This window comes from Syngnathus typhle, linkage group LG5 (assembly GCF_033458585.1).
Source record: "Syngnathus typhle isolate RoL2023-S1 ecotype Sweden linkage group LG5, RoL_Styp_1.0, whole genome shotgun sequence".
Lineage (NCBI taxonomy): Eukaryota > Metazoa > Chordata > Actinopteri > Syngnathiformes > Syngnathidae > Syngnathus > Syngnathus typhle.
The window spans coordinates 4,025,017-4,052,033 of NC_083742.1; the positions used below are offsets into that span (position 1 = coordinate 4,025,017).

Below are 27,017 nucleotides of genomic sequence, written 5' to 3' on the forward strand. Positions count from 1 at the left end.
CTCTGCATAAATAGAATAAAATCCAAGTCGGTTATTGCAGTGTCGTACAAAATATTATCCAGCAGCAATCCTAACGACATTGCTCTCCACTTAAATTATGTGCATTTGATGTTTTCTTCCCACTTCCCTTTCAGGGATCTTCGTGTTTGTGAATTGGCTCATGTGTGATTTGTTGGACTACGACTCTGACCATGGCTGTTTAGATGGATAATTTTGTTTTAATCTGATCAGTTCGGATTAAAATTATAATCGCATGTACTGTTTTCATGGGCACTAAAATATTGACTAGGACTTGCATGTTCATGCAACAAACTTTCATCTTTTAAACCGCTTCTCCTCACGAAAGTCACAGGCGTGCTAGAGCCCATCCCAGCTGACTTCAAGCAGTAGGCACCCTGAACTGGTCACCAGCCAACGGACGAACACCATAGACGAACAATCATTCACAGTCACACTCACACCTACGGACAACTTGGAGTGCTCAATTGGCCTACCAAGCACGTTTTTAGGATGCGGGAGGAAACCTGAGCACCCAGAAAAATGTGGGGAGAACTCCACACTGGGAGGGCCCGAGTCAAAATCTAAACCACAACCTCTGAACTGTGAGGCAGACATACTAACACGCAGGTGTCAAACTCAAGGCCCGGTGGCCAGATACGGCCCGCCACATCATTTTATGTGGCCCGCGAAAACAAATTGTGCATCAAATTCGTGTCATTACTAGAATTGCAAATTGTCTACACTTTTAATATCTTTTTTTTTTTTTTTTTTTAAATATTTGACAAGTTTTTACTCGTCTGATTTGAAAACGAGTTATTTGTCAGTTTGTTTTGTAGCTTTTACTATATATAATATGAGATTGCTCATACATTTATTTCGGTTGACGGTCATAATGGCCCTCAGAAAGAAGCTATGACTACAATGCGGCCCGTGAAAAAAATGAGTTTGACACCCCTGTGCTAACAATTGTTAGTGCCCCACCGTGCCACCCTCACACTTTCAATCGGAACAAATTATTTTGACGTGTAGATTGACCAAATATTCCAGAAATACTATGAGAAGACGAAGCTGGAACGACTTCCGTGTCAACATCCCACTGTCCATTTCTACTTTAAACGTGAGTTTTATGCTGTTATGTTGAGTTAACACTTCCTAATGGAGATGCAGTGGCAGCTTCTGGCAATAACAGAAATGCGAATACTGATGACACAGACATATGTGGTAAGGGCAATTTGTTTTCAATAGCGATGGTAGTAAAATCTTTATCAGAATGGGCTTGATCCGGTCAGAATATTCCAAATGGAATCTGACAAATCTGACATCGCCAAACCTGCCGCCAAGAAATTCGCCAAGAAAGCCGTGACCAAAGCTACTCCGAAAGAAGAAGCGAAAGGCAAGGAAGTAGAGCTATGCTATCTACTTAGCATAAAATAAAATGACATAAAGGAAATAATGTAGAAAGACACTACAGTGACACAAAGACCCCTAGATCTATTACAAGATTTGGTTGACAGTGTAAGCATTAAAAAGTCGATTGTTCATACATTTTATTCATTTATTTATCTAAAAACAATCCAAAACACCTATTTGATACAGTGGCAAAGCTAACACTACGCCAGCCAACCCTCGATAACTCCTTCCACTCAGCTGACGAGTTCATGAAATTTTCAAGATGACCATTCCGTTTCGTTTCGTTTCGTTTATTCATTTCAAACATGTGAAAAAAAGAATAAGCTTATTGTACACAATAAAAGACATGACAAAATACATGCATATACACATACGGACATACCTACATTCATACATATAGCATATAACCGCAAAAGAACCATAAGTCACATTCACATGTCTGAAAAGGAGTACCGTTTTTTTCCATGTATAATGCGCAAAATTTAACGAATTTATTGTCCTAAAATCTGGGGTGCGCATTATACATGGGTACAAAAAAAAAAAAAAAAAAAATTTATTTTTTTTTTTTAAATCCGGATATGATACGGAGGCCGCCATTACAGATGCGCTTTCTTTTCTGCTGTTCACGTCAAACACGCTCCATACGAACACAATGCTCTCGTATCAGACGCTTGCTCGATCATCTGCTTGTTTGCTGTCACAATGTGCCCCACACAAATCCGAAACATTTCTTCGCTATCGAGTTTGCTAGCGCATGCGCAGTGATACTGACCGGCAGAATAACATCCGCTTGTTCCCAAAGATATTTTTTCTGAAATAATTTTACGTTAATCGACTTAAGTAGGAGTCAAAATTTGGGTGCGTATTATACATGGGTACAGGCTTTTTTCCAGCATCAACATGCCATTTTTAGGGTGCGTATTATACATGGGGGCGCATTATACATGGGAAAAAATGGTAGGAAGAAGTATAATTTATTTAATCCCACCCCCTATTTAATAATCCCTAATTACTCAGCGATAAATCATTTTGCAATTATCCCAACAAAGTACTAAATTACTAAATTATCTCCCACCGGCTGCTCGCTACACACTAAACATGTACCGACACACTATTAATACGTACGTATATTTCACACACAGACACTTAACATACATACATACCTCAAATACAACACAAAATACCTGAATGGTAGAAATAAACAAAAAACAAAAAATAAAAAAATCCTGAACAAAACATGACAAACAGACAAACAAAACCAACAAAGAAACGTAAATCAATAATTACTGAGCACCCCATGGCACTCATACACCCTCATTTCCGTACCTTGTAAAAATAATTTCTTCTTTATATCTTTTTTTAAACTGATAGATGTTAGAACATTCCCTGAGCGTTTCCTCCAAAGTATTCCATACCTTAACTCCACATATTGAAATACAGAATGTTTTTTTGTTGTACGTGCCTTCCTAATCCTGTAATTAAATGTCCCCCTTAATTTATAACCCCCTTCCCTCCTAATGAAAAGATTCTGAATATTAGTTGGCAACAGATTATTTTTTGCTTTGAAAAGTATTTGTGCTGTCCGGAATTCCACTATATCTTTGAGTTTGATGAGTTTTGACTCTAAGAACAATGAATTTGTATGATCCCTGTATCCTGCCCCATGAATGATCCGTATTGCTTTTTTTTGTAAAATAATAAGTGGATATATTGTGCTTATATAATTATTACCCCAGATTTCTACACAATACATGAAATGTGGAAGAACTAGTGTATTATAAAGGATACGAAGTGTTGTATGATCCAGAACCTGTTTTGCTCTATTTAATACTGCGATGCACCTTGAGATTTTAGTTTGTACATGTTTAACTTGTGATTTCCAACTGATCTTATCATCTATTATCACCCTTAAAAATTTAATCTCATTCACTCTTTCAATATTAACCCCATCCAGCTTTATCTCTATTTTCAAATTAGTTCTGTGATTACCAAAAAGTATTACTCTTGTTTTGCTTTGGTTTAAGGATAATTTATTGCTGTCCAACCATACCTTTAATTTGCTTAATTCATTATTTATTATTGTTGTTAAGGTGTGTAAATCACTACCAGAACAAAAAATATTTGTGTCATCTGAAAACAAAACCATCTTCAAAATATGTGATACCTTGCATATATCATTTATATATAATATAAAAAGTTTAGGGCCCAACACTGACCCCTGAGGGACGCCACAACTAATGTCCAAACACGTTGAACAAGTGTCACCCAACTTCACAAACTGCTTCCTTTTTGTTAAATAGCTCTTGATCCATTCTAATGGTTTCCCCCTGATGCCATACCGATGTAATTTATTGAATAATATTTCATGATTTATTGTGTCAAATGCCTTTCTTAGATCAATGAATATCCCAACTGTATATTGTTTTAGGTCTATTGCGTTAGTAATTTCCTCCACTGAGTCAATTAGTGCCAGTGATGTTGCTCTGTTGGATCTAAATCCATATTGACTTTCAGTGAGTACTTTATATTTATCTATAAATTTATCCAGTCGGTTATTGAAAAGTTTTTCCAGTATTTTAGAAAATTGTGATAGTAATGATACAGGTCTGTAGTTTGTGAAGTGGTGTTTGTTCCCGGTTTTATACAAAGGTATGATTTTTGCTATTTTCATTTTATCTGGAAATATACCGGTCTGAAATGATAGGTTACAGATGTATGTTAATGGTTTAGAGATCCCCTCAATCACTCGTTTTACGATACTCATGTCAATGTCATCACAGTCTTTGGATGTCTTGTTTGTGCATTGGGAAACTATCTTTATAATTTCTTTCTCATCCGCTGCTTTGAGGAACATTGAGCTCAGATTCCTATCTATTAAACTATTACATTGCTCCTCAGTTGTTACTGAATCTGGGATTTGTTTGGCCAGATCAGGTCCTGTATTTACAAAGAATGCATTGAAGTTTTCAGCCACTTCTTGCATATCATACTTCTCAGTATTCCTGATAATAAAATATTTAGGATAACTAATTTTTTTAGAGCCATTTTTTATTACAGTATTCATTATATTCCATATTTCTTTGGTGTTGTTTTTATTATCATTTATTATCTTACTATAGTATTCTTTTCTAGCAGCTCTTTTAATATTAGTTAGTTTATTCTTATATTGTTTATACCGTTTTTTTCCGTGTATAGTGCGCAAAATTTAACTAATTTATTGTCCTAAAATCTGGGGTGCGTATTATACATGGGTACAAAAAAAAAAAATTGTAATTTTTTTTTTTTTTTAATTTTTTTTTTTTTTTTTAAAGAAAGTCATGGTACAACAAAACCAACAACAGAACTGACCGACAAAGTCGTGGAACAAAAAGACAGGGTGACATTACCAAAGACAGGAACAGAATGACAGTAACACATGCAACGATCCAACGGTGAGCGAGGGGCAGACAGGACTTAAATACAAAACACGTTACATCGATTGAGGTGACACAGGAAGAGAGGGGCGACGCGAACAGAAACTATGGCAACCTAGACACATAGCAAAACTGGGGACGAGACATGACAAATCTCCCCCGAAATAAAACTCACCTTTCTTCTTGTTTGTTGTCAATCGCGCATCGCATTCAGCCATCCTGCCCAACACACTTAGTCAAAAAAATCCATAATTGACGACACATCGTTTGATGCGATGGTGCAATCCTTGATGGTGTGTTATTGTCAAATATTGTTTGTTTTTGATCTCCATCGCGGACCGGACGTCATACGGAGGCCGCCATTACAGATGCGCAGAACGTATGCGCAAGACACGTCAGCTATATTAAGAGCAAGATATGTTTTCTTCCTATTAGTTTCAATTCACAGTTTAATTAGCAGTTTCAATCAGCAAATAACAAAATGCGTATTACAGGTAATATTTTATTTCACAACACTTTGCCTTGTTCCTTTCGTCTCTGCTGTTCACTTCAAACACGCTCCATACGACCGCAATGCTCTTGTATCAGACGCTCGCTCGATCACCTGCTAGTTTGCTGTCTGTCACAATGTACCCTACACAAATCCGAAACATTTGTTGCGGCTCCGAGTCACGACGAGGGGCAAGTTTTGGTTTCCAAGGGTGTTTTTATTCCTCTTCAACGTCTCTCCCATACAGAGCCGCCTTTTTCACGTCCGCAGCCCATGCGCGCACGGAGCGCGGTGGTGCGTTTAGGGGCAGTCGGAGAAATCAACGCCAACAAAAAAAATTACATCCAGCCTAGTTAAGACCATACCAAAGACTATAAAAATGGGACCCATTGCCTCCCTGCGTGTGTGACGATCATTGGGACTTAAAAAAAAAAAGAAAATTTAAAAAATTTTTTTAAAAAATTCATAAAAATTGGGTGCGTATTATACATGGGTACAAGCTTTTTTCCAGCATCAGCATGCCATTCTTAGGGTGCGTACTATACATGGGGGCGCACTATACACGGAAAAAAACGGTATTTATTTTCTGCCTCTTTAGTTCTTTGTCTCATAAATTCTCTGTAAAGTGTATTTTTCTTTTTACAGGCATTTTGTAAGCCCTTTGTGATCCAGGGATGATCTCCGTACTTTAGTTTCCTATTATATACTTTTACAGGGCAGTATTTGTCATATAACCTTTTGAAAATTTTTAAGAATTCCTCATATGCACAGTTAATATTATTTTCATTGTATATAATATCCCAGTTTTGCGACATTAAACCATTTTTAAATGCGTTTATTGTTTCTTCTGTTTTAATTCTTCTGTATTCCTGTTTTTTGGCCAGTTGGATAATTTTATAGTTGTCATCAAAAACCATAAAAACTGGCAAATGGTCACTGATGTCGCTGACTAATAACCCACTTATGGTGTTGTTTAAAATGTAATTTGTGAATATATTATCAATAAGAGTGGCACAGTGAGAAGTTATTCTGGTTGGTCTAGTGATTTTTGGATACAAGTTCATGCTATATATTGTGTTAACAAAGTGTTCGGTCAGTTTGTGCTTGTTTGGATTGAGTAAATCAATGTTGAAGTCTCCACAGATGAAAATTGTTTTGCAACTGACCTTTGAAAATACCTCCTCCATCCATTCTGTGAACAGTTCAATGCTAGAACCTCGTGTCCGATATATACAGCTGATGATTACATTTTTCTTTTTTTCCTTAAGTATTTCAATTGTTATGCATTCCAATATGTTATTAACTACCATTGACATATCCTGTATCACCCTGACGTTTAATGTCTTTTCCACATAGATCGCAACTCCCCCTCCACCTTTGTTTTGTCGATCTATGTGTATAAAGTCATATCCCTCCAGCTCAAAGTCCGCCCCTTTTACTGTGTTGATCCATGTTTCCGTTATTGCAATAATGTTGAATGGGCGAGTAAACTGATGAAGATAATCCTTAATGTTTGTAAAGTTGGCATACAGACTCCTACTGTTAATATGTATAATAGACAGTCTGCTATCTGTATTGATTTTATTAAATTCTTTATTAGTATAATAACTGCAGTTATTGTTGATTGAGTTAAAGAAGTTGTTATCCGGGTCTATATCATGTTCCATATCCAGTGAACTGTGGTCAGTGTATTGAAATGATTGGAGTTCCAGTTTGTCGTGTTCACTAATCCTCTGAGTTATGTTACTGTTGTCTTCAGATGTAGATGCTTGATTTCTTTCGATGTGTGTCATGGTTGTGAGTAGAGTTTACAGTCCTGCATGATGATCATTGGTATCTATCCAGCTCCTCAAAATAAATAAACGAAAAATAAACGAAACGAATGACCATTCCAATCGCTCAGTCGAGACCGCCGATTACCGGCGCTGACGATCATGCAATAACACTCTCAAATTTTAAAAGCGTGTCCCTTGAAAGGCTTACACAGTTGGTTAGTGCGGCTAAACAAACATGTTTACTCGATTTTTAAAGAATTATTTCAAATTTTAGGACCGTCCGTCTTAAATATAATTAATCTGTCTGTCTCCTCTGGGATAGTGCCAACAGCCTTTAAAAACGCTTTCATTAAACCGTTACTTAAGCGACCAAATCTTGACCCGGACTGTCTCAGTAATTATAGGCCAGTTTCAAACCTCCCATTTATAGCAAAATTTCTTGAAAAAGTAGTAGTGCAGCAGCTTATTGATTACATGGTCGCCAATAATCATTATGAACCTTTTCAGTCTGATTTTACAGCTAATCATTCCACTGAGACAGCATTTGCTAAAGTAACTAATGATCTCTTCATAGTAACTATGGATTTAAACACTTCCTCTGTATTGTTACTACTCGATCTTAGTGCTGCCTTCGACACTGTAGACTTCCATATTTTATTAGAGCGTCGTAAAAGTTGTGTTGGTATTTCAGGGTCAGCATTAGGCTGGTTCTATTCCTATCTATCAGACAGGACGCACCGAGTGGTCCATGGCAATACGTCCTGAGCTCTATAATGTTACGCGTCCCACAGGGATCGGTACTCAGACCAATTCTATTTAATATTTATATGATTCCGCTTGGGGACACAATACGTAAATATAATATTAGTTTTCAATGTTACGCGGATGACACCCAATTATATATGCCGTTATCGATGACAGATCCATGGGACTGTTGTAATCTTGAGGCGTGCCTTGCGGAGATCAAGCAATGGATGTCTCTCAACTTCCTTCGTCTTAACCCAGATAAAACTGAGATGTTGATAATTGGTCCAACTCGTTATCAACACTTATTTAAGGAAACCACTATGACTATAGATGACCCTACTATCACTCAGAGCGATACTGTAACTAATCTCGGGGTAATATTTGACCAAACGCTCTCCTTTCAAAAGCACATTAAGAATATAACCAGAATTGCGTTTTTTCACCTTTGTAATATTGCTAAGATTTGTCCGATCCTCTCGACCGGTGATGCGGAAACTATTATACATGCGTTCATCACGTCACGCCTGGACTACTGTAATGGATTATTCTCTGGTCTTCCTAAATCCAGTATCAAAAGTCTACAGTTAGTACAAAATGCTGCTGCAAGGCTGCTCTCACGGGCAAGAAAATTTGATCATATTACCCCAATATTAGCCAACTTACATTGGCTCCCGGTCCATTTAAGATGTGACTTCAAGGTTCTTCTATTAACACTATAAATCATTGCATGGCTTCGCGCCTTCACATCTCGTCGACCTAGTTGTTCCTTATGTTCCGTCTCGTAACCTTCGTTCGCAAAACGCTAGTCTTTTAGTGACTGTCAGGTTTAATTCGATGACTGAATAACTATTAAGAGAAGAGAAACAGCAAACAGACCACAAGTGAGACAGAATATTAGGTCTTTTCTCACGAGGAGTGCAGTACAGATAGTTTACAACAATCTCACGACACTAAAATATCTGTATGCACTCCCGCTCTTTTTATTTGGATTTGCCCTACCCACAGTGTGAGACATAAGCCACTAAAGGGGAGGAGGAAAGCATGTGGGCTTTGTCTCGTAAGGAAAAAATCACTAGGTGTTTACATACTGATAAGAACATCTGGGAAGAGGAGTTTGAGTGGACTGGATACAGAAGAAAAAACCTTTGACCTCTAGTTAAAGCATAGCAAGGGAAGTTTTACGACATTGTGTAGGATGCAACAAGCTAAGTTATTTATTACTGGTTATATACATTCCAACCTAATCCTACGATAAAGATAGTTAGCAAAAACCCTGACTTTAATGGTCACTTGGAGGTTCATCTGGGGTGCAAGACAGCAATGAGGCATGTTGTCTAACAAAGTGGTCTTTGTTAGAAAAGAGATGTCTTCTCTTTGCTGAGTTGTCACTGAGTTGCCAGCTGCGTCCTGTCTGACCCAGCCATAATTTTCTCTTCTGTGGTACATCATAAAAACAGCAAGGCCAAACAGCAAGTATATATTGCAGTAATATTGCGGTAAAGCATTGATTAGAGAACGCATGATAACATATATATATACATTTTTCTAACAGTGTCACCGAGGGGCAAGAAAATATCTGCAGGGTCTAGAGCAGGTTTTTTTTTACCGGTTTCATACAGAAATCAACGTGTTTTTTTTTTCTTTTTTTTTTCAAACTCCAGTCCTCGGGGGCCGCATTCCTACATGTTTTCCAAGTTTCCCTCGTTAACTGTTGGAAAAATGTATATATATGTTATCATGCGTTCTCTTTTTATTTCTTTATTGCTATATTACGACGAATGCTTTACCGCTATATAACTACGAATATGTGCTTGCTGCTCTGCTTTGCTGTTCTTATATTTTACCGCAGAAAAGGTGTGAGGTTACATCTGGGTCGGCGGGATGCAGCTGCAGAGAAAACAATGCCCTGCAACGGCATTGTGTCTATCAATCATCTTTCTTGGTCGAGTAGCTGTCACCGCCCCCTCACACTCTCAAGCGACGGAGCGCTAGGAGCGCCCCTGGTTTCCTGCCCAAGTGGTTGCTGAACTTGCTGAACTCTTAATGCCTCTTCCTATATTGCCATATAAGTATATCACCTGCCGTTTTTTACGTTTACGAAGCAGAAGCCTTTGCGCTTCCCCTTTCCCTGAGTGGCTTCTGTTTCAGTTTGTGGGTAGGGCAAATCCAAATAAAAAGAGCAAGGATGCAGACAGACATTAGTGTAGTTCGGTCATTGTAAGCTGTCTGTACTGCACTCCTTGCGCAAGCTAAGACTCAATATTCTGCCTCACTTGTGGTCTGTCTGCTGATGCTTTTCTCTTAACAGTTATTCAGTCAGCGAATAAAGCCTGACATTAACCACACCCAATTCAATTATCAGGCCCCTGCAGAACGTGAGGATGAACTGATCATTTGAATCAGGTGTGTTTAACGAGGGAAACTTGGAAAACATGGAGGAATGCGACCCCCGAGGACTGGAGTTTGAGACCCCTGGTCTAGAGCATTTTGTATTCGGGCTCCAGAGCTTTGGAATGCCCTACCAATGGATATTAACTGCTACCTCAGTAGAAACATTTAAGACACGTTTAAAGACACATTTCTATGATATGGCTTTTAATTAACCTGTAGTGGCCGATTCGGCTGGAGTTTGATTTTGCTCCCTCTCCCCATCCCCCCTCCCCGGCTGGAAAGGTGGTTAGGTGGCACCCAAGCTGACAGTGGCTATCTGGATTCTCGTGGACCAATTCAGGATGAGGGAACTGCAGCTTACCCTCCTCGAAGACACTGCCAGGACAATCGAGGGCACCTCCGGCAGCTCTTCGCTTTGACTTGGACATCCACATTTTCCTTCATTTTCATGTTACGTATTTTATGTACCCTCTCTGCATCCATTGCAGCCTGGTGATCCTGAAAGGGGGATCTTTCTATCTGTGGTCCCTTCTCAAGGTTTCTCATTTTTCCCCTGGTAGGTTATTTTTTAGTTTTTCCTTGGTCTTTTGGGAGCTTAAGATCAGGGGATGCTTTGAGAATAATTGTCAATTGTTTGTCTATGTGAAGCCCTTTGAGACTGCTTGTGATTTAGGGCTATACAAATAAACTTGACTTGACTTGATTTATCATCCGAACCGCTTATCCTCACGAAGGTGCGGGCATGCTGGGGCCTATCTCAGTAGTATTTCTGTCAATGTAATCTCTCATAAATACGATTTTATAAAAACAAAAAATCACTTTATTTTACTTCAGTCTGATTTTTTTACCGGTTTCATACAGAAATCAACGTGTTTTTTTTTTCTTTTTAACATTCACACTCTGAACATAAGGATTACAAATGAGACAAAGCGTAAACAGAAACCCCTGTCTTTGGCAGACTTCCTTGTCAGTGTCCCAAAATGGTTCCTTGGACGTGCTGAGAGTTGAGTCAGCACTTGATCCGGAAAGGATGATTAGTAAGTCCTATTTTTTTTCCTATTCTCATCCCTTTACCTTCATCTGCAAAATGGGTGTCTCCCCGGAGCGTTCTGTACCTGGGATGGAATGGCCACCTCTAATAACACAACAGTCACTTTTCTATTACGTCAACATTTGTCAGGACTCATCCCGGGTTGCTTTATGTCTGTTACCATGGTTTCTGTTCGCGTCGCCCCTCCCCTCCTGTGTTACCTCACAATCATTGTAATCTCAGTCACCTGCCTCTTGTTACCTGTCTTGTATATAAGTCCTGTCTGTGTGTCACTCCCTGTCGGATCATTGTTGTCTTGTCAATGTCACTCTGGCTTTTTGTTTCACGTCTCTTTTCGGTTTCTGCTGTTGGTTTTGTTAGTGAGTTATGTCAGTTTACCGAGTCTGTTAGTTTCTGTTGGTCGAATAAACCCTGGTCCAAGCTGCACTTGGTCGCCCTGCTCCATTTCCATTCCGTTTCGTGACAACATTGTACATAACTCAAGGTACGAGTAATCAATTTATGCTCAATCCAAAAAAAAAACTATCAAAAATAGATGTGGGAAATTGTGTCCATAACACACAGCACTCCAAGAAATGTATCATGTTTCTGTTGTGTCCTATGCAGCCTTTGAATTTTTTTTTTTTTTTTTTGGTATGGCGCCGATGTGAGTGACAGCCTCCCAGCAGTGTTCTCTCTTTTCTACTTTCTTTTCTTTTCTCCTTTCTCTTTCTTTCGATTTGTCCATTCGATGATGCCGGTGCCTTCTACCGCACCTCGGCGTGTGCAGATCGGTTCGGATATTTTTTTCCCTGGAAGCCGGGACGGCTGCGCACATCGCTCGGGACCGGCGCGACTCTACGACAGCCATCCTGCTCATCCGGTCGGTGCTGACCGGCTCCCTCGCCTTGGCCTCGCAGCCGCGACCCCTGTGGGAGGTCCGCTCCCCCGTGCTCGTCGGAGCCAATGACCTTGGCCGTGCCTGCCCATTGGTGACCATCCATCCATCCATCAACCATGGTCCATTGGGCACCATTGAACTTGACTGGCCTTAGATGGATTTTGTGTGTTTTTGGGGTGTTCTTATGGTATCGAGGGGGGCTGATTGGCGGGACCATTTACAATATTTAGGCCTCTCACCAGCTGGCCCGCTGTTACTTTTCTTCTTTGTTCTTGTCTTGTTGCTTTGCTTTGATGGCTTTTAACCTTCGCACATATTCGCTTTCTTTGTGGCGCCGTTGTGTGGCAGCCTTTTATAGGAGCCGACTGAGTTGTGCTCATGTCATCTGTGTGTCTTTTATATACCCACTCTCTGGTATGAATGCTGCTGGGAACCTGAATTTCCTCACCCCGGGGATCAATAAAGTTTCAATCAATCAATATAGCACCAGACCTGTTCAACATAACACAGTTAACTTTTTTATTTTTCATTTTAATAAAGGTGATGATGTGCATTTATTGTATGATTTTAAACAAACTCAATTCACATTGAAATAAAATCATATGATTGAAGCGAAACAGACCACACCATGTCCAGACCAAATACAGGTATTATTTTGAAAGCACTTTAAGTCCGCAGTCATCTCAGTCTCTTATTTGGCGATATGGTCCTGGACTAGCTGATACAGTCAGTAACAGGGCTCAGAGGTGAGCCATGCTGTCATACTCTCAGGAGGCTTACTTGACGCAGGTTCCTATCTCTTGGAGGTTCACTTTGGATCTAAAGACAGAATTATTTTTTATGCTTATTTAAGCTTATCTTAAAATAAGCTAGAATTTAAGCCTTGTGATGTCCTTTCATTTAACAATCACAATCTCAAATCAAGTACAGTTTTCACATCTTTCGGTTATTTCTATGAAATAAAAATGTACTTAAATACAACAAAAACATTTAAATTTCAACAGCAAACTACCTAAAAAATCCTTACCTGTTATGAGTCATGTGACTCTTAACCAGATGGCCAGCTGCCAGAGCAGATATGAGTGACAGTTCTCCAGCCAGCACAGTGGCACACACCACTTTGGCAAGCTGCCTGGCATTCTCCCCTGGACAAGCTTCACTGGCCCCCTGTACACCCAGCATCTGACCACAAGCACAAACAAAATTCCTGACTCAGAGATTTTTTGGGGGGAAAAATATGTGGCATTAAAACTTTCCCAAAACAATCCAAAACATAAATTCCAATTATAAAATGGCAATTGTTACTGGTCAAAGTCATACGCTATTGTTCAGTCCGTCAAAAACGCTGGGATTTTTTTTTTTTTTTTTTTATCATCGCACCAAAAGGTGGTTGTAAACATGTCTAATTTCCCCTACGGCTGGGTAGCTTTCTACCACACTGCCACGCCACCGCCTGCCTTCACACATTCAGCGCTCATCCGGGCATGTATTCAACTCTTTGTATGCCAGCGACGAGAATACCCGTCACTGACATTAATGACGTAATATCCTGTCAACAAGTATTCCCGTCAACTTATTTTAATTTGATTAATGGGTCAATAAGACTCCTGGCCACCTCTCCATCTAAAATCAGGTCTATAGAGCATTGTAGTCGTCAACTCCAACCACTTGATGGCAGAGTTGCTCTTGCTGGCTCATAAAGAGCCATCCACATTGCCAGTGTTTTCATTAACGTAAAGTGTAAACCCACCCCAAATGGGAGCACAATGGAGAGTGTAGTTGTGGAGTTATGGAGGAAGAAGTCAGAGAGTGAGAGAAACGGAAGCGATTGGCTTTCAAGTAGCTTACAATTAAACAAACTATTGCTCTTGGTGAGTCCGGTAGAGCAACACGATGGAGCGAATTTAGAGGAGACGGCTGTGAGTATGCGACAGACACAGAAGTCCGCTCCAAAATCCACCCCCGGCTCGGGCATACACATAGTGTGCGTGCTTTGTGCCACAGTTCGGATGAATAGCTGTCATCTGACGAGTATTTTGATGCGCACAAATACATCCCTTTTAAATAGCAAAACACGCACACGCATTGTGAGCAAACATCTCCGTAAATGGCCCAAAATTTCCAAATAGATTGTCAAATGTGAAAATGTTGCTGTTTGAGCACATTATCAAATATGGCAATAAATGTTTTTGCCATCAAAAACACATTTTCATTATTTTTGTTCATGTTTTATAGAAGGGAAGGGCTGTTGAGTTGTCACTAAACTAAAAAGTATTACCGTTTTTTTCCGTGTATAGTGCGCCCCCATGTATAGTACGCACCCCTAAAAGTGGCATGCTGATGCTGGAAAAAAGCTTGTACCCATGTATAATACGCACCCAATTTTTATGAATTTTTTTTAATTTTTTTTTTTTTTTTTTTTTAAGTCCCAATGATCGTCACACACGCAGGCAGGCAATGGGTCCCATTTTTATAGTCTTTGGTATGGTCTTAACTAGGCTGGATGTAATTTTTTTTGTTGGCGTTGATTTCTCCGACTGCCCGTAAACGCACCACCGCGCACGGGAAAGAGGCAGCTCTGTATGGGAGAGACGTTGAAGAGGAATAAAAACACCCTTGGAAACCAAAACTTGCCCCTCGTCGTGACTCGGAGCCGCAACAAATGTTTCGGATTTGTGTAGGGTACATTGTGAGACAGCAAACGAGCAGGTGATCGAGCAAGCCTTGTCTGATACGAGAGCATTGCGGTCGCATGGAGCGTGTTTGAAGTGAACAGCAGAGAAGAAAGGAACAAGGCAAAGTGTTGTGAAATAAAATGCACAGAACGGATGCGCAAGACACGTCAGCTATATAAAGAGCGAGAGTTGTTTTCTTCCTATTAGTTTCAATTTACAGTTTAATTAGCAGTTTCAATCAGCAAATAACAAAATGCGTATTACAGGTAATATTTTATTTCACAACACTTTGCCTTGTTCCTTTGGTGTTAAGACTAAAACACAAAGGCGCTCTTTAAGCAATGCGACAGTGAGCGCCCGGCGCGCTGCGGTTGCGCGACCGCACCAAATTAAGCTCCCTGCGCAGTGCGCACTGAGGTCCACTTAAATTTTAGAAAGTACATCAGGACTTTAAAAATATCTTCTAAATTTCAGCGACGGCTCTGTCACACTAATCGACCAGCGCGGTGCAGTTGGGCGGTCGGCGGCGCGCTACGGTTGAGCGTTCTCTCTCGCGCTCTCTCCCTCGCTCTCTCTCGCTCTCGCACACACGCAAACCGGATATCATACGGAGGCCGCCATTACAGATGCGCAGAACGGATGCGCAAGACACGTCAGCTATATAAAGAGCGAGAGTTCAGTTTTCTACCTAAATCCGTATTACAGGTAATATTTTATTTCACAACACTTTGCCTTGTTCCTTTCTTCTCTGCTGTTCACTTCAAACACGCTCCATGCGACCGCAATGCTCTCGTATCAGACAAGGCTTGCTCGATCACCTGCTCGTTTGCTGTCTCACAATGTACCCTACACAAATCCGAAACATTTGTTGCGGCTCCGAGTCACGACGAGGGGCAAGTTTTGGTTTCCAAGGGTGTTTTTATTCCTCTTCAACGTCTCTCCCATACAGAGCCGCCTCTTTCCCGTGCGCGGTGGTGCGTTTACGGGCAGTCGGAGAAATCAACGCCAACAAAAAAAATTACATCCAGCCTAGTTAAGACCATACCAAAGACTATAAAAATGGGACCCATTGCCTGCCTGCGTGTGTGACGATCATTGGGACTTAAAAAAAAAAAAAAAAAAAAAAAAAATTATAAAATTTTTTTGTACCCATGTATAATGCGCACCCCAGATTTTAGGACAATAAATTAGTTAAATTTTGCGCACTATACACGGAAAAAAACGGTAGTGTCAAAATCACAGTTGTGCAGAGTTTTGCACAAAAAACAAATTTTCAAACTCATTTTCTCCTCATTTTCTCTGAGATTGCTGATTTGAGTGAAACTAAGCGATTTTCAAGTGGTGATAACTAAAGAACAGTATAAGGTAGAATCATACTTTTTTTCTATGGAAAGAATGGAGTCTAATCTTTCTTTGGTGCCACCCATGTTTACATTAGGGATGGGCGATACCAATGATTTTGGAATCGATCCGATACCAAGTATTTCCTACCCAAAATACCCGATATTCGATCCGATATCGATACCGGAAGTGTAATTTCCCGCCAAAAAAACAATTTAAATGCAGTGGCATTCTTGCTCTTGGAGAGTCATCTATTGAATTTTGTAGAAAAAAGTATTACGTCATGTACATGAATTATTAACCTTTTTAGACATTAGTGCATTAGTGGAAGATGCATATTAATAGTATAACTTTAATAAAAAGGAGCTATTCTTTACTTTTTTCTCTCTCTCTCTCTGTTGTTGGGAAAAAGTTTTGTCTTTTAGTATAATCTAAAAAGAGACATGGTACCAACAGAGATGCAGGGCTTAATCGTCATGAGCAGCAAAACTATCAATTTGTAAAGCCACTGGATACTTACATTTAATATTGTAATACTTTAGTGTTGTTTATAGGAAGTGGAGTTACAAATAAAACGTATGGCGTTCGACCACAAATTGAAAAGGGGAAAACTTTATTTATAAATGACTGACTAAAGCGTAGTAATTATTGCTTCAAATAGCACATCAACCACAAATGCTTACGATTTTTGGTTAGCACCTGATACCTGGATATGTCTTGCCTTTCTGAAACGCTGCTAATAAGGTACTTTGGTACCTTAGCCTGGGTGTGGCTGCAGGGTTTTCCGTCGCTGCCTTAGTGTCTGCGGCACGTTTCAACTGCAGCTCTTCATGAACCGTCGGGTGAATTTTGCTTAAATGTTTTGTCAAGTTTGTGGTGTTGCCACAATATTTAATTGTTTTGTGACATATTTCACATTTTGCCTCGTTGTTATTAAGTAAAATATAATATCCCCAAACCAGACTTCTCTTGCGTTCGGACTGGGCCGCCGCCGTGGCCATGATTGTTTGTGTTTGTTTGGATTGGAACGGGGGGGCGGAGGAGGAGGGCTTGGCTTGTGAGAAAAGGGGGCGGGAGCAGAGCAGAGCAGGACACGCCGGTGCAGCAGGCGGAAGGAAAAGTAGTGCTAGCATGAGTGCAAGTCGTCAAATTGGAGCAGAAAAAAATGAGGAAAAATATAATTAAACAATTGTAAGTATCGATATTTTAGCTAGGGAAATCGATACTCAAAAATGAGCAGCCTGGATCGATATATCGATATTTTGGTATCGATCCGCCCATCCCTAGTTTACATAGCCATAGCAAACAATACTCTGTAGGCCTTGAAAAATGAATGAAAATGCTCGAAATTGTTTGGGATTTTAGGGGTTGTCTTTTCCGAAAACACTTGGCATTTAAAGAGTTACACGCCTGTTTCCCGTCATTCCTTGTCAGTTCGTCCGCGTTGCTACCCGTTCCTGGCTGTCTCTCAAACTGATCTCTGTTACCAAACCCTGCCTGACCCAACAACCATCGGTCTGGACATTGCCTGACCCGACCAACTACCGTTTTTTTCCGTGTATAGTGCGCCCCCATGTATAATACGCACCCTAAAAATGGCATGCTGATGCTGGAAAAAAGCCTGTACCCATGTATAATACGCACCCAATTTTTATGATTTTTTTTTTATGTATTTCTTTTTTTTTTTTTTTTTTTTTTAAGTCCCAATGATCGTCACACACGCAGGGAGGCAATGGGTCCCATTTTTATTGTCTTTGGTATGGTCTTAACTAGGCTGGATGTAATTTTTTTTGTTGGCGTTGATTTCTCCGACTGCCCATAAACGCACCACCGCGCTCCGTGGGCGCACGGGAAAGAGGCGTGCGGACGTGAAAAAGGCGGCTCTGTATGGGAGAGACGTTGAAGAGGAATAAAAACACCCTTGGAAACCAAAACTTGGTGATTTCAAGTTTCATTTCGAGGGACATTTGTCACGTCTCGTCCCCAGTTTTGCGATGTGTCTAGGTTGCCATAGTTTCTGTTCGCGTCGCCCCTCTCTTCCTGTGTCACCTCAATCGATGTAACGTGTTTTGTATTTAAGTCCTGTCTGCCCCTCGCTCACCGTCGGATCATTGCATGTGTTACTGTCTTTGGTAATGTCACCCTGTCTTTTTGTTCCACGACTTTGTCGGTCAGTACTGTTGTTGGTTTTGTTTTCTAAAAAAAAAAAAAAAAAAATTTAAAAAAAAAAAATTACATTTTTTTTGTACCCATGTATAATGCGCACCCCAGATTTTAGGACAATAAATCCGTTAAATTTTGCGCACTATACACGGAAAAAAACGGTATCCCTGTTCTCCTTCCCCGTTATCCTCCACTTGCTTGCCTGTCTGCCTGCCTGCCCACCTACCTGCCTGCTGTTCTGCCCGCCTACTTGCTTGCCTACCTGCAACCCTGTGAAACATCCAGTCGTGTCCCGGCACCTGTCATCACTCAGCCCTGACAATCCCTTGGCTGCCCAACCTGGAACCCCATTCTTCCACTTTCCTTTTTCCCTTTCTCTAAATAAACTGAAGTTTGTGCTGCACCTGGTTGTCCTGTCTTGTACATGACAAAACAAATCAGACATTTTAAAACAATAATACTGAGCTGTCAGTTTTATTGTTATACGTATATAATGGGGATGTCCCTATGCTGTAATTTTTAGCAATGTTATGCATCTGAACTCACTCCAGGTCTTGCCATCTTAGCAGGTTTTCCACCCCCTCTAGTGTCTTTGAGGAAAAATTAAAAATCTTACTTTTGCAATGACACATTCCAATATTTCAACAATGAGACCTTTTTAGGCACAAGAATAATATTAATGTGAATGCACCATTACACTACTTGCACTAATTATTTATGGTCATGCAATGTGAGTATACCTGGAGGCAAGCTTGTTGGGGACGCAGGTTTGTTCCACCCCCTACAGTGCCAAGCTCTATTGAGGGCATGGTGCAGCTGATGTAAAGGTCTTCACCTGTAGGGCCTGACACCTCCATCAGGGTGATGCAGTTACTGCTGCTCACCGACTGGGCAGGATCCTGGGGTGCACACATATGGCTACACTATTAACCTAGGAATCCAAATAAAATGAGCAGCGATAGAATGATATTACCTGTCCACAGGCAATGTATAAGGCTGCTACCAGGTTAGCTGCATGTGCATTAAATCCACCAATGCTGCCAGCCATCGCTGACCCAACAAGGTTTTTATTGACGTTGACATCCACCAGAGCTTCTGCCGAAGTTTTCAAAACCTGTGATGATAGTACTGACTGTAAGTAAATGCCACCAAATTGAGAACTGCTGAGAACATTATTTTCTTTCAAAAACAACAAATATTCATTTTCTATACGACAATGATTTACACACACATTGCCAGTGAGCAGAAACTGAAACCACACTGTCTGCATGAAAGTCAGGTGAGTATGATGTACCGTAATTTTCTGACTATAAGTCGCGTTTTTTTTTCATAGTTTGGGTGGGGGGGGGGCGACTTATACTCAGGAGCGACTTATATATGTTTTTTTTCACAGATTTTTACTTGATCATTAACACATCACTTGCTTACAAGTATAGTTGACCACTTCACATGTTATTTTTAGTATAGTTGATCACTTCACATGCTTTGATATCTTTATCTTTAACATATTCAAAACATAAAAAATAGAGAGAAAAAATCAAATAAAGTAATTAACACTTTAAAGCGCCGTATCCTCTGGACATGTCCTCTGTCACCAGGATGACATAAAGGACGAGAAATTTGATCGATGGATTTAATGATTTGGAGTGACACAAATGGTTTGATAATATTGTTGTTTATGTGACAGTTATTTAAAATATAGCTTATATATCGTTGTATGGGCCTGTGGAATAATTTGAACTGCGGCGCGGCACACGGCATCGTTGACAAAGGACGACGGCACACGGCATCGTTGACAAAGGACGATCTAGTATACAGATAGACATTCAGCAGCCTGCTGTTAAAGTGGTTCATTTTTAATTAATTTCTATTGGGGGCCACGGGCAACGCCCCGGAGGGGGCTAAGGGGGAAAAGCTCCTTGGAAACTCCTGGATTTTGGCAGTATAGCAACCCCAAAACCATTACTTTCATCACTCAATTTCAACAGTTTTGTTAAAAAAATATTCCTGGTTGGTGGAATACCAAGGTGACTATAATACAGTCAAGCCTCGGTTTTCTACCACAATCCGTTCCAGAAGGCGGTTCGAGAAGCGAATCGGTCGAATTCCAAATCTATTTTTCCCATTACAAATAATGGATTTTTTTTTAATCCGTTCCAAGACTTTTTAAAGCATTTTTTCATTTGCGCATTTTTGTCCGATCGCGCAACTGCAGCGCACCACCGAACGCGCAACCGTAGTGCGTCACCGACTGCCCCGCGCTGGTTGCATTATTGTGACAGAGCCGTCGCTGAAATTTAGAAAATATGTTTAGACTCCTGATGTACTTTCCAAAATTCAAGTGGACCTAAGTGCGCAGGGACCTTAATTTTGTCCGATCGCACAATTGCAGCGCACCGCCGAACGCGCCAACGTAGCGCGCCGCTGACCGCGCAACTGCACCGCGCTGATCGCATTATTGTGACCGAGCCATCGCTGAAATTTAGGAAATATGTTTAGACTCCTGATGTACTTTCCAAAATTCAAGTGGACCTAAGTGCGCAGGGACCTTAATTTTGTCCGATTGCACAACTGCAGCCCACTGCCGAACGCGCAAACGTAGCGCGTCGCCGAGCGCGCAACTGCACCGTGCTGATCGCATTATTGTGACAGAGCCATCGCTGAAATTTAGAAAATATTTTTAAAGTCCTGATGTACTTTCCAAAATTTAAGAGGACCTCAGTGCGCAGGGAGCTTAATTCAGTCCGATCGCGCAACCGCAGCGCGCCAGGCGCTCACTGTCGCATTGCTTTAAGAGCGTCTTTGTGTTCCGAGTTGTAAGATGACACTGCTCTCGAGCCATGCCCATCTGAAGTAGTTCCTGATCCTGTACTACTTGTCCCAACCCCCCCATATAAAAAAAAATTTCTCAACGGATCTACACGATTCACGAAAATGATACTCCAGACGGAAAAAAACACGGAAATCTGCGGATCCGCGGAAGATTCTCATCCCTGCTATATAGTTATTTAGTGGAATTGAACATCTTGATCTTGCTGTGGGCAGAATTGACATGAAGTAGAGTTCCTTTCTGCACTTAAAGGGTATATAAATATAAGTTTGACACTGAAGGAGCTCCTTTGGGGACACTGCAGATTAATGCAAAGGGTGAGACATTCAAGAACGAAAACCATACCACAGGGGTGTCAAACTCATTTTTTTCGCGGGCCGCATTGTAGTCACAAATGGTTTGATAATATTGTTGTTTATGTGATAGTTATTTAAAATATACCGTTTTTTTTCCATGTATAATGCACAAAATTTAACTAATTTATTGTCCTAAAATCTGCATTATACATGAGTACAAAAAAAAAAAAAAAAAATCTTTATTTATTATTTTTTTTTATTCGGATATGATACGGAGGCCGCCATTACAGATGCGCTTTCTTCTCTGCTGTTCACTTCAAACACGCTCCATAAAAACACAAAGCTCTCGTATCAGACGCTTGCTCGATCACCTGCTCGTTTGCTGTCACAATGTACCCTACACAAATCCGAACCATTTCTTCCCTATCGAGTTTGCTAGCGCATGCGCAGTGATACTAACCGGCAGAATAACATCCGGTTGTTCCCAAAGATGATCTTTTTTCTGAAATAATTTTACGTTTACGGACTTAAGTAGGAGTCAAAATTTGGGTGCGTATTATACATGGGTACAGGCTTTTTTCCAGCATCAACATGCCATTTTTAGGGTGCGTATTATACATGGGGGCGCATTATACATGGAAAAAAAACGGTAGTTTATATATCGTTGTATGGGACTGTGGAATAATTTGAACTGCGGCGCGGCACACGGCATTGTTGACAAAGGACGATCGATAAAAGACAAGAAATTTGATCGATGGATTTAATGATTTGGAGTGACACAAATGGTTTGATATTGTTGTTTATGTGATAGTTATTTAAAATATAGTTTATATATCGTTGTATGGGCCTGTGGAATAATTTGAACTGCGGCGCGGCACACGGCATTGTTGACAAAGGACGATCGATAAAAGACGAGAAATTTGATCGATGGATTTAATGATTTGGAGTGACACAAATGGTTTGATATTGTTCTTTATGTGATAGTTATTTAAAATATAGTTTATATATTGTTGTATGGGCCTGTGGAATAATTTGAACTGTGGCGCGGCACACGGCATGACAAAGGACGATCGATGGATTTAATGAATTGGAATGACACAGATTGTTTTATAAACGTGTTATTTATGTATTCTTTTTTTTTAAATAACTGAATGTTGCCGGTTCTCAGCTCCTCGTTTGTGTTTGTCACGTTAGCATACCGTATCATTTAGCCTGTTGTTGCTCGTTCATGTCTGTTCTTGGTGTTGGATTTTGTCGAATAAATTGCCCCCCAAAATGCGACTTATACTCCGGAGCGACTTATATATGTTTTTTGTTTTCACATTTTTGGGCATTTTATGGCTGGTGCGACTTATACTCCGGAGCGATTTATAGTCCGAAAATTACGGTATTGTTTACTTCACGTGAACACCCTAGTCCAGGGGTGGGCAAACTACGGCCCGCGGGCCACATCCGGCCCGCGGGACCGTTTAATCCGGCCCGCCAACCCTGAATAAATTGTATTATTAAAATTTTTTTGGTCATTTTGCCTGCAATGACTGCATTTCCCCAGTAGATGGGGAAGCGCTCGCCTGCGCATTTACTACCGGAAGCCGTGTCAGAAAGCTCGGTGCACACTCACAAGTGCGTGTACGTACTCAGTAGTACGGACATGGCCCACTCGCGCTCTATTTGTATCAGTCCCGAATTTAGAGCGTGGGCTGTGACGACAGCATTCTTGTAATTCGCGCGCTGAGCTTTCAGATGCAGTTTTACGCTAAAGTCACCCACAAACCTTCCCCTGGAATCCTTCCATTAAAATGAGTCGCCCAAAAAAAAGAAGTGAGTGCCGAATGTTAAAAAAGAGTGGCCAATTTGGCTCGACGTACGCGACGTGACGTTCAGCCACATCAACATCAACCCGTCACAGATCAAGGTAAACGGACCAATACCTCGGATCTCTCCTAAGAATTGCCACAACAAATTTTACTCCAGACTATGACGCACTCGCAAAAAAGGGAGACCAACAACACTGTTCCCACTGAAAATGAAGGGGAGGCTCTCAAGTTTGTTGTAAAAAAATGCATTTTGAACATGATTTGTACACATAGCAGGGATTGAAACTAGCGACCAGTCTCATTTTCAAACAATGCAGGATGCTCAAGCACATTGATGCACCACCTGTTTGCGACTACCGTTTTTTTCCGTGTATAGTGCGCCCCCATGTATAGTACGCACCCCTAACAATGGCATGCTGATGCTGGAAAAAAGCTTGTACCCATGTATAATACGCACCCAATTTTTATGAATTTTTTTAAAAAAATGTTTTAATTTTTTTTTTTTTTTAAGTCCCAAAGATCGTCACACACGCAGGGAGGCAATGGGTCCCATTTTTAAAGTCTTTGGTATGGTCTTAACTAGGCTGGATGTCATTTTTTTTGTTGGCGTTGATTTCTCCGACTGCCCCTAAACGCACCACCGCGCTCCGTGCGCGCATGGGCTGCGGACGTGAAAAAGGCGGCTCTGTATGGGAGAGACGTTGAAGAGGAATAAAAACAACCTTGGAAACCAAAACTTGCCCCTCATCGTGACTCAGAGCCGCAACAAATGTTTCGGATTTGTGTAGGGTACATTGTGACAGACGGCAAACTAGCAGGTGATCGAGCGAGCGTCTGATACAAGAGCATTGCGGTCGTATGGAGCGTGTTTGAAATGAACAGCAGAGACGAAAGGAACAAGGCAAAGTGTTGTGAAATAAAATATTACCTGTAATACGCATTTTGTTATTTGCTGATTGAAACTGCTAATTAAACTGTGAATAGAAACTAATAGGTGGAGAACTGAACTCTTTATATAGCTGACGTGTCTTGCGCAACCGTTCTGCGCATCTGTAATGGCGGCCTCCGTATGACGTCCGGTCCGCGATGGAGATTAAAAAACAAACAATATTTGACAATAACACACCATCGAGGATTGCACCATCGCATCAAACGATGTGTCGTCAATTATGAATTTTACTAAGTGTGTTGGGCAGGATGGCTGAATGCGATGCGCGATTGACAACAAACAAGAAGAAAGGTGAGTTTTATTTCGGGGGAGATTTGTCATGTCTCGTCCCCAGTTTTGCTATGTGTCTAGGTTGCCATAGTTTCTGTTCGTGTCACCCCGCTCTTCCTGTGTCACCTCAATCGATGTAACGTGTTTTGTATTTAAGTCCTGTCTGCCCCTCGCTCACCGTTGGATCATTGCATGTGTTACTGTCATTCTGTTCCTGTCTTTGGTAATGTTTTTGTTCCACGACTTTGTCGGTCAGTCCTGTTGTTGGTTTTGTTGTACCATGAGTTTATTTAAAAAAAAAAAAAAAAAAATATTAAAAAAAAAAAAAAATATTTTTTTTTTCTTTGTACCCATGTATAATACGCACCCCAGATTTTAGGACAATAAATTAGTAAAATATTGCGCACTATACACGGAAAAAAACGGTAATCTTAACCTGTAAAGTTCTTAAGGCTTACTTTAAGGAAGTGTTTCCCGCTTCCTCACCTCTGTTGCCAGGTGAGTTAAAACTCTGCTCTGATTTTCAGATACCCCTCACCGTGTTGCTGTTTTGATTACTTTATTTGGATGTATGCTTTCACCGATTCTTCAAGATGATATATTTGGTCAGAATGTTTGCTGTTTGATGTGATCTCATAAGATAAACATCTTTCATTAATCTGACCTGCAGGCACTGAAGTGATGGAAGCTGTTATTCATAATAACAGTGTCGTATTTTATGAGAATCACTGATAGCAGTTTTTTAGTGTGTTTTTTTTTTTTTTTTGATGCTGTTAATAAATGCATTTGTTTTCAAAAAACTTTTTTGGAATATCCATGCTTTACTTCTTAGTAAAGGCCAAAATCTTTTATGCAATGACCTTTACAGGTCGCTTATATTACTTCACACAAACACTACGTCCATCTGCTCCTGGTTCGGCCCTCCGGTCCAAATTTATAACCCAGTTTGGCCCGCGAGTCAAAGGTTTGCCCACCCCTGCCCTAGTCCCAACCATATTGCAAAAGTGAAACAGTTTTGCCAATACAGGAAATGTTTGGTTGTGCTTATTGCTGCCAAAGAACGGCAAACCGGTAATGACATGCAAAATCAGCACTTTACATGAGTTAAAAAAAACATGGAAACACAATTGTTTGTAGGGGTGGGAATCTTCAGGCACCTCACGATTCGATTACGATTCAGAGGCTACAATTCGACTATAAAACGATTATTGATGCATTTTTAATTCATGTATATGATGCACTTTTTCCACATTTCTTTCTGTCTCACTGAATGTGGCTTTCATGCATTGCTCTTGTTTGAAGCACGTGTGCTTTCAGCTCCCACTCATCGGTTATGAAATGCGCAGTTAGAGTAACAAATGACTCGGTGGCTACAGACGTCCACGCATCACATGTAACGGCGACACGGTCTGCATTCAACAGCGATGATGTTATTTCTGCTTTAGTCTGCTTGTAGAGTGCCGGGACGGCCGTGTCTGTGAAATAGTGTCGGGATGGGATGACGTACATCGGCTCCGTTGCCTCCATCATTCTCCAAAATCCCAGATTCTGTACAACCGAGTACGGTTGCAAACCCATTGCAATGAATTCTGCAATGCCGTTCGTAATTTGCTTGGCCTTTTGTGATGCGTTTGGCAGCTTACTCAGAGCGTCCTCAATTGTTCTCTGGCTGCTATTAGCAACAGCAGCAGCCGGCTTTCCCACCTCCTCTATAGGGTGGAATCGTGCTGCATGACTTCTCATATTCGTTGCGTTGCCAAAGTATTTTATTTTAGGGCAACAAATCTTGCATACAACGTAGCTTTTGTCCAATTCATTTCCTCCGTCAACATTGGAGAATCCAAAATGATTCCAGACGTCTGCTTTTAATTTTTTAGGAGCAGGGTGGATCTCTTGGCGAAGTGGGTTAAATATCTCAGGCTTAGCCATGTTTGTTGTTTTTTTTTCTGGAGAAGTGTACTGCGGAAGTGTGCTGAGTGTGCCACTGTGCTCTTGGTCCGTTGCGCATAGCGTCTCGGAGAATGCGCTTACTGTATTTTAGTTCCGCTTTACTTGGCATATTTAAATACCGTATTTTCCACCCTGTAAGGCGCACCTAAAAACCTAAATTTTTATCAAAAGTCGACAGTGCACCTTATAGTCCGGTGCGCCTTATATATGGATCACGTGATGAATTTGTTGATCCATACTGGTTGTACACAGTGCTCTGCCAAAATGTTTTAGTACGTTTTAGTACAACTAATAAATTACAAGGTCGCATCGCTTCCCAACATTACGGTAACTGTAGTCAGGGGGCGTCACCGAATAGCTGTTGTACCCGCGAGGCTATTTCATTTCAAAATAGGCTGCTCCGTTAATGTTTCGAGTAAATCTACGGATCGATATGGAAGGGAAACATAGGTAAGTAGTACCAATGCGTTAGATCGAACTTTAGTCAGTTCTGATCATTTTATAGGAGATTGTTTGAGAAACGCGATTGTTTACACTTTGCTGAGGCTCATGGGAGATTGCGGATGGCT

General features: G+C 40.7%; 1 protein-coding gene across 1 annotated transcript in view; it reads right to left on the reverse strand.

The window, feature by feature from the left end:
• Positions 1-12,652: 12,652 nt before the first annotated feature.
• The window catches only part of hmgcra (3-hydroxy-3-methylglutaryl-CoA reductase a), a 47,405-nt gene continuing 33,040 nt past the window's right edge, over positions 12,653-27,017 (reverse strand). The window contains exons 17-20 of the mRNA XM_061279333.1: positions 19,310-19,450; positions 19,077-19,235; positions 13,185-13,339; positions 12,653-12,976 (exon numbers count right to left, since the gene is read on the reverse strand). Coding sequence (XP_061135317.1) covers positions 12,934-12,976; positions 13,185-13,339; positions 19,077-19,235; positions 19,310-19,450 — 498 coding nt within the window. The 3' untranslated portion in view covers positions 12,653-12,933. The remainder of the gene's footprint in view (positions 12,977-13,184; positions 13,340-19,076; positions 19,236-19,309; positions 19,451-27,017) is intronic.